Source organism: Charadrius vociferus, unplaced genomic scaffold (genome assembly GCF_000708025.1).
Source record: "Charadrius vociferus isolate BGI_N301 unplaced genomic scaffold, ASM70802v2 scaffold600, whole genome shotgun sequence".
NCBI classification, from domain to species: domain Eukaryota; kingdom Metazoa; phylum Chordata; class Aves; order Charadriiformes; family Charadriidae; genus Charadrius; species Charadrius vociferus.
In genome coordinates, this window is record NW_009646404.1 from 321913 (window position 1) to 330751 (window position 8839).

Here is an 8839-nt window from a genome sequence, read left to right on the forward strand (position 1 = left end):
CCTTGTATTTTCACTTTCAAGTCTCTGATGAACTGGTTGTGGGTTTGAGCAAGTGCGGTTTGCAGAAGTCAGTGGAAAATGGCACTTGTTTTGCGTGAACTTGAAAAAAATCATACGGGTTTTATTTTCCCCCGTCTCCCCACAATTTCTCAACAAAATTTTTCTTCACCTATACTTAGAAAGACAACACCAAATCTATTCTCATTAAAGTCTTTTAGCAGCACCATTTTTTTTTTTTTAAGAAAAACGATAAACTTTCAATCACAGTGGGAGGGCGGGGGGAGAAAACCCATGGAAAGACTTGTTTTCACTGAAAAGCATGTTTTGACAGGAGCATTTCAGCCAGCGCTGATGTTTTGAGCGCGTCTATCAAGCGCGTGTGCTCGCAATTCCTTACTGTTTCGGCCTCCTGAGAAGATGCCGCATGTCCTGTGTTGCCTGCATCAAAGCGCTGCGGGCAGCATCCGGCTGAGGGGGTCCTGCGGGGTGAGCTGCACGGGTCGTCCGGCAGCAAGAAAGATGCTTTGCTTTGCAAAACCCTCTGGAGTTCGAAGTTAAGCAGAGAAATGTCTCTTCTTTCCATCTCCATCCCAGAAGAGCTGCCTGGGCATCCTCGTCGATGGTCCCAGGTGTGCAAACCTGCGTGCGGGCAGCCAGACATCCCGTCCTGTAACGTCCTTAATCATATTTATGGGAGCCCTCCCTCACCCACTGAAACTGGCACCCGAAAGCATAGAGAAGTAGTCCGGGTTGTTAATCCTGGGAGGACTAAGTAAAACACTTATCGGAGAAGCTGCGTACAAGTTCACTGGCCTGCCAGAGAAATAATCCTGTGGAATCAGAGGTTCTCAATTATTCATGTTTTCCAGAATCACATTATTTCTTCCAGGGCCTGTTTTATAAATGCTGCTGCTATTTCTGATGGTAAATAACTATTTTGCATTATTTATGAACAGATTTTTACAACCGCTGATATTACAGCTGCTGCCAAAGCACTGGGAAAATTATTATTACTGTTTGTTGTTGTTTCTTTCTTACAACGCAACCCTCTTGTTCCTTGCATGATGATGATGATGCGCCCGTCGCGGTGACAGCCGAGCACGCCAGTCGGTGCAGCGCGCGCGGGGAAGAGGGTGCAAGTGCAAGTGGGTGACTCGGGTGGTGCCCAGAGCTGGGAAGAGCCGGGGATGGATGGGGGCAGCACCCCGGGCAGTGGTTAAACTTGAAGAGGAGGAAGGTCTGATTATCTCCCTGTGCCAGCCGTGGAGAGGTCTGTGGGACATACGTACTTTCTATCCCCTGTTAATGCTCCCAGGGAAACCAAAGGTTGTACCTGAATTTTGCAGGTGCACATTTGGAAACCCATGTTTCTAGGAGGGTGTCATTCAAGAACAGGCTAATTCCTGGGGCTGAGGAGCATGTTTCTGGGGCAGAAACCCACTCCTGCTGCCCGTCACATAGACAGGGACACGTGCTCACCTCTGCCAGGGTGGAGATGCTGATCCCCTCAGCTAAGCAGGCCATGGAGAGAATGGGCCAGCAGAGAGCTGGTGGGGGTCTAGAGCAGCGATGGGAGGTACATGAGGTGTTTTGATGGCAAGACCCCCAAAGAGCGGCTGCCGGGACGTGCAGATGAATCCCTGGGGGATTTTGCAGAACAGCCACACTCTTCAGCCACCGCCTTCGGCAGCACTGGGTGTTGGGAGCGAGCTCTGCCCTCCTTGCCTCGCGGTGGGACCTCCTGCACATCTTTGGGTCACTCAGGGATGCCAGCTAAATTAGCAAGCGGGTTTCAGAGCATCTCCACCACCCGACACAGGCCAGCTCAGTGCTGGCCTGAAATTTGAGTGCTAGAAGCAATAGGAGTCTGCTGTCACTAACAGAGCTCCTGGCTAGAACAGTTTAAAGATGAGCCCCGCTCTCAGTTGTCCTGCTGGTGGGTTTCTGGAGGTAGGAGTGAGCATGGTGCAACCTGCTCATCCATCACGTGCTTGCAGATACCAGCATGAGAAGCTGGTGGCAAAGTCCCAGGCTTGGGGTGCTGGGGCAGCTGCTTGCAGGAGCTCCTACACACCTGAGGTGAGACATACTCCAGAGGCTCTCTCTGCTCATCGTTTATTTCAGATGACACGCTACAGAGAAAAAAGAAAATAGCCTTCACCAATCCTTCACATTTTAGTAATTCAGTCCCTTGCAGATCCATTTCTTTGTTGTCCCCTCCAACTTGGGGGAGAGTTAGTGGACGCTGTCTAAGGCATGTTTGCTAATGGGACACTTGCATTTGTAAGTGGCTTCAGACAGAAGCAGTGGCACAGCTTCACCTCAGCGCTGGAAGGAGTTTGGAGGAGAGAAATCTGGATGAAATCCTTCAGGGCAGGCATGAGCGAGGTATTTCATCAGTGTATAGGAGAAAATATATATCACAATGTTAAGTTAAAGAGCGGTGAGAGCTTTCTGAATGGTTCTTCATGGTGGCTTCTGCTCCGTTTCACCCAGCTCTGCTAACGCTGCGCTTCGGGGGGCGTGGGGCTGTAGGAGGTGGCCCACGGCCGGGCATCAGCTCTGGGGGTGAGACGCAGGTGACTTTGCCACCGGCTGCAATTTATCATGTGGCTCTTGGGCTGCTGCCTCTTGTCTGTCGCCTGTTTCGGTCTCGTGCACTCCATGTCGTGCTGTTCCTGCAGAAGATGTAGCAGGGGAGTCCAGAGCGGGAGCTGCATCACTCCCCAAGACCCCAGCTGTTCCCGGGCAGCCACCGCACGCCGGGGTGTGCTGGAGAAGCCTCTTATCTCTCTGCCTGCATACGTGGCCTCCAGCTGTGTCCTGCGAGCCGGCGGGGCTGGGAGGCGTGCAGGGATGCGGGGAGCTGGTGCTGGCAGCGAGGGACAAGATCAGAGGTTCGCAGCTTGATGGAGGGGCATCTGCACACCTTGCTTCCCTCCCTGCTCACAGCCTGGAAACCCAAACGGCGGTGCTGCACTTTCCAGGCTCGAACGGAGCAGGTTCCAGAGTGAATTGTAATGCAGCTGGTCCCGCGGCTTCTGCTTGCTGCCTCTGGTGTCGAAGGGATAACGGAATTACTGTAGCATGCGGCATCTTGAATGGTATTAATTTAGGCAGCTGGCTGTGTGCTGCCATCCAGCTCCTTCCCTGCCTGGAGGGATGTGAAACACCCTCGGGTCCCAGCGGTGGGACCAGAGCAGCTGCCGGCACCCCCCCTGCCCTTTTGTCCCTCGCAGGGCTGAAACCGGGTCACTGGATAACGGATGCAGGCACTGCATCCTTCAACCCCTGCTAAGCCAGGCGAAAAATTACACTGTCGGTCACCGGGCAGCCTCTCCCCCTGCCCTGCGGTGCCCAGGTGAGCTGCTCCCCACCTCCCCACGCTGCCGTGTCCCGTCCCCCCTCCACCGCACATCCAGTCCTCCCCCAGGTCAGCCTGCTCAGCAGCTCAGTTATCCTCTGTAACTTCATTTCTCCCCGCTCCGCAGTGACACAAGGGGGTTTATCGAGCACAGCCTGACAGCGGAAAACAACACGAGCAGAAAGTCTGTGCAGAGACCTGGCCCATCTATTTATTTTTTCCCTCTGTAGCCTGGCTGGACAACAACATCTCTTAAAATACTCTGCAAACCAAGCCACTGAAAGGCAGACAGGCTCACAGCAAAGGAGGACCTAGGTACCATCCACCAGCCCTTTGCTTGGGGCCACCAACCAGGCAAGAGTCGGGATCTGTCTGACAAATGCCATGTTGCCATGGAGTCAAAGACAGGATTGAATCCAATTACGTTGCTGTTGGAAAACAGAGTTAAATGTAAACAGCAGCAAGTTGTGTTTTCTCCTTCCTTCTGCAGATCTTCTCCATCGTGGTGTTTGGCTCCATCGTGAACGAGTGCTACGTGAACAAGGACAGCCCCGAGCTGCTCTGCATCTTCAATGAGAATGAGAGTGCCTGCAGCTACGGCATCGCCGTTGGCGTCATTGCCTTCTTTGGCTGTATCTTCTTCTTTGTCGTGGACCTCTACTTCCAGCAGATCAGCAGCGTGAAGGACCGCAAACGGGCCGTCCTGCTGGACCTGGGCTTTTCAGGTACGTCTCCGGCTGTGCTATGCTTGCGAAGGATGATGCTGGCTCCGTGGGCAGCGCAGGGTTGTTGCTGGGCCCTGCAGCTCCACGCTTGAGTCCTCCCCTCTTCTCTCACGGTGTGGCACAACTCGTGTGCCTCAGTCTGGGAGAAGAGGGGTGGCAGATGGCTTGTCCCATCCAGCCGTGAGCTCAGAGGCAGCAGTGAGGAAGCCGGTGTGCGGCAGGCTGGGGACAGGGGGATGTCCTGCTCATAGGTGTCACTTCTGTAGCCAGAGACGTTCACTGAGCTGGGTTCAGTGAGGCCACCCAGAGAAGTGAGGCTTGGTGGTTGCATCTCAGAGACCAGACGGGGTGTTTTACCCTCCCACATCTCCTGTTTCTGGCTCAAGCGAATGTCGTTTCATCAGTTACATCTGGGTCTGTTTTCACTTCGTGCATGTGTGTTTTGGAACAAAGCAGAAACACGCTTCTGCACACCACTGTAATCCCCCGCTGCCTCCAGGACTGGGGTGTGCAGGTGGATCTGGGGCTCCCTAGGGTTGGCATGGCTCTTCTGTGCTGTCTTGAGCCCCTTGACCTGGGGCTGATCTGTGTGAACATGAGCTGTCAGGATGCCTGGAGCTGGGAAAGGCCATCCTCCACTCGGCTGCTGTGGGAGCTGCCTGGCTGAGTTTGCAGCTGATGTTCTCCATTTCCAGGCTCTTGTGTTAGCAAAGTCTGAAGGTGATTTATCCAGCACAAGCGTCGCTGATGTCTCTCCAGTCCCAAATGAAAACATCTGTCATCGCCTCCCTGCATTTGCCTGTTGTTAAGGATGATCTCTCCTTGCTGGAAAGCTTATTTCCATGGTGCTAGAACACCCATGTCCAGCCCTCGTTAGATGATATTTACAGCCCCTTTGGTGGGGCTCGGTGCCTGCAACCCTTCGATTCAAATGGAAGGGGAACATCACATCCATCTTCTGGCTGATGCTGCGTGTCACGGCGCGAGGCTGTGATCCTTCCTGCCTTCTGCCTCTTAACAACCATCCTCTCCACTGCCGGGCATGTGTGAAATGGTGCCACTCTCAATCTCTGCCTCATTTCTCTTTTGCTCTTGTCATGCATCACGTGCGCATTCACGGGCTTCAGCAGCGAGCTGGAGAACGCAGGTTCTGCCCTGCAAAGCCTCTGTCGTGCAGGAGTTGTGCTCTGCCCTGGGGACAGGCTGCAGTATTGCATCAGAGCTCTGTGCTGGTAAATCCACCCAATGCACCTGCGCCGCCAGTGGTGACACTTTATTACCCCAGGATCACACTGGGTCAGTGTGTGTGCTCCAGGTGCATCATGTCTTCAGCCCGTGTCCGGGCAGAGATGTCCTGCTCCCTCGGGCTGTCCCCTCTGTGGGCTTCTTGCTAGAAAACAGGCACGCTGCTTCCTTGCTGGTAAAACAAATACATCACTTATGTTGTGTGGATGCGAGCCTGTGACCGACACTGTCGCTTATTGGGGTCTGCAAAGAGCAGTCTTCCATAGCTCCCCTCCAGCCTGGCATCGCTTCTGTTCACGCTGCCTGGTACGTCTCCCCACCAACAGCTCCTTACCTTTCTCTCTGCTCTTGTACAATCCCGCTTTCCCCGCTTAACGAACCGTTTCCCGCAGGGCAGCCTGGCAAATGCTGTGCTGAAATCCAGCTTGGTGCTGATATAAACAGGAGTGTTGTCCGGGGCTCTTGTAACAAAGTCCATGGTCTCAGGTAAACACAGTCTGGCTTTTGCATCTCCTAAGCCCAAATTTGGCAAGATGCTGCTGACATGCAGTTGCCCCGTTGGCTCCCAGGGGAGAGTGTGGGTCTATGAGGTCCGGCAGGAGGAATTGGTTGGCCTGGTCCTTCCCCTCCCCAACTGACCCTGCTTGGAGCGGTGGGTTAGACATTTGGCACCCAGAGGTCCCTTCCCACCCAAATCCTGCAGTGATTCAAGCAGTGGCATGAGCCGTTAGCTGCATGAATGCTTGGTGTGGACGAGGACAAGGGGTAACGGGCACAAACTTGAACACAGAAAGTTCCATCTTAACATGAGAAGGAACTTCTTTACTTTGAGGGTAGTGGAGCACTGGCACAGGCTGTCCAGAGAGGTGGTGGAGTCTCCCACTCTGGAGACATTCCAAACCCGCCTGGACGCCATCCTGTGCAATCTGTTGTAGGTGACCCTGCTCTGGCAGGGGGGTTGGACTAGATGATCTCCAGAGGTCCCTTCCAACCCCCACCATTCTGTGATTCTGTGTGCAAAGCACCCTTCTGCTGGATAGACAACAAGCCATGGGTTCATTTCACCGGGAGACATCAGGGTGGGTTAATGCCCACATATGCCCGGCATATTTTGTCCCATTCCTATTTCTGTGCCTTTGCTTTTTTTTCAAATGATGGCTGCCCCCAACCTTTCCTACAGCCCTACTGCCGTAGCCTGTACACCCACTCACACGGAAATGCCAGGCAGTTGGTTGCTCCCAGAATAAGCGTCGATAGAAGCAGATCCCGCAGCAGAGCTGAAGTACAGGGTTTCGTTGGCATGTGAAGCCCCCGCAGTCGCAGAGATCACAGCCCACCATACCCCACTGCGCTGCTCCCAGCAGCCTCGGGAACCGAACCTGCCAGGAGGTCAGAGCTGACCTGCGCAATTTGCCTTGTTTAACTAACTCCATGTTAATAACCCCCGGAGACTTCCCCTGTGGGACTCTCCTACACTGTCCCCTTCTTTTTTCCTCCCCTCCACCAAGGAGGGGATTCTTGGTTTCCTCTTGCTTCCTTTGTGAGTGTTTCATCCTTTCTCTCCGTATGCGATCTCTGCGTTATTGCTTGTTTTGATGGAAAAGCCGCAAATGCATCTGGGGAATAATGGGGTGAGGAACACGCTGGGGTACGAGGGAGCATTGCAAACCAGGCGGAGTGCAGGGAGGTGAGCAAAGCAGGTCGCTTCTGGCCCTTTGCCCGGGTCACCCAGGAGCCTGATGCCGGCTGCCAGCAAAGCCGATGTCAACGGGCAGTTACTGTCTCTGGAGGTTGTGGGGGGGAATTAATGAAAGTGTTAACCCTCAACTTTCTTTTGCTTGAAGGAAAGAGGATTTGGGCATTGGATCAGTGGCCGATCAGAGCCACCGAGGTGGCTGGGAGGTGATGCTGGGTTGCAGGCAGGGGTGCAGGCAGGGGTGCAGGCAGGGGTGCAGGCAGGGCCACGGCACTGTACAAACGGCATTTGCGACTTTCTCTTCCATCTGCTCTTACAGCTGCTCCTGTAGACATGCGCTTGCTTGGGACCAGGCTGTATAATTATGGCTGTAACGCATCTTTCCTGGTGTTTGCACTCTGTTGTCTGCAGATCCTAAAACGATAATTATCCACTGGCTCTCGCTGTGCTTCCTGGCGTTCTCCTTTCCCCCAGTGTGCTGGAGGGTGCAGAGCTGCTCCCGTGCCTGTTTCCAGCTGGAGTCGGGACCAGCACATGTAGCATCACGTGCTGCTGTCAGCTCGGCCCTCTTGTGAGATTTTAAAGTTCATAGGTAGCGATAGACAACTCCAAAACACCCACTTACACCTGATGCTGCAAATACACCTGGGGCTGGGAGCAGGCACTGCCAGCCCCTCCGCGGGACTGGGAGCGTGCGGGTGCCGGACGAGGGCACAGCCGTGTTCCCAGTGAGGCACTGGTGTGAAGGGAGTCAGCTGCAATCCTGCATGTCTGATTCACATTATCGGGTGCAAAGTCTCATCTCGAAAGAGTGCTAGCAGAAGGTGAACATAATCACAAATGAAAATAAGCGCTGGTACAGAAACAAAAATAGTTCCCATAGAGCTCCCTGGGAGGTCTGATCGCACACGCAGGCATGTGTCAGTCCTCCAAACTTCAAACAACTCCTGGCTGGTGTTTCTGGAGATGCTCCCCATGCCTCACGCCGTCTCCTCCGTTGGCAGTGATACCTGCCTTCCCACTTCCCCAGGGCACTGGAGGGAATCCTCCTTCTCAGGGATCCAGGCAGAGCTGGATGTGGAGGGGAAAGGCTTGTCTCTGCATCGTGAAACCTCTGGGAAGGCCACATGGGTAGCAGCAGAAGTGACCTCAGCTAGAGGTTTCTGGCTGAAGAAGCTAATGGTTTTGGCACTGGGAAGGTCAGCATCTTGCGTATCTCAGTGTTGCAGAGGAAGCCGGTAACTGCAATACCCAGCGCAGCCGGTGCACGTTCGGAGATGTGCATGATGTCATTTTAACTCTTGAAAACCCTTAGAAGACACCAGTGATAGACGGGGCTTTGTGGCGCTGGTCGGCGGGCTGTCCCCGTGTCCCGGCTGTGACTCGTGCTCTGCGGTAGTGTCCTGCCCAGGAGCGTAGGAGGGAGGACCTACTGCAGTAGATCGAGAGTTAAACAAAGAAACAGTCTTCCCAAAAAAGTTGACCCTCTACAAACCAGTGACACAATGTAGTCTTGTTGGAGAGCCCCTGTGTCCTTTGGTGCCATCATTGCATGGCCCCAGAGCTTGTCCCTGACCATCCCTCTGCTCCCCACAGTGCAGCTCCAAATTAACCTGTTGGGAGCTGCTTTTACATTTCATCTCTGGTCTTTCGACTTCCAAACACCGCTGTCTCCAGAGAAGTGCGTTTTTGAGTGAGAAGCTCCTAACAGAGGCTTGCTCCTCCAGCACGGGTGGGCAGTGTTCCCCGCTGCCGTGGCATTTGCTCCTCAGGTACCCAGAGGTGGGAGCGCTGCAGCACTGGAGCATC

General features: G+C 54.0%; 1 protein-coding gene across 1 annotated transcript in view; it reads left to right on the forward strand.

The window, feature by feature from the left end:
* The first annotated feature begins 1580 nt into the window (after nt 1-1580).
* Nucleotides 1581-8839, forward strand: part of SYNGR3 (synaptogyrin 3) — an 11522-nt gene continuing 4263 nt past the window's right edge. The window contains exons 1-3 of the mRNA XM_009894973.1: nt 1581-1696; nt 1998-2079; nt 3855-4089. Coding sequence (XP_009893275.1) covers nt 1581-1696; nt 1998-2079; nt 3855-4089 — 433 coding nt within the window. The remainder of the gene's footprint in view (nt 1697-1997; nt 2080-3854; nt 4090-8839) is intronic.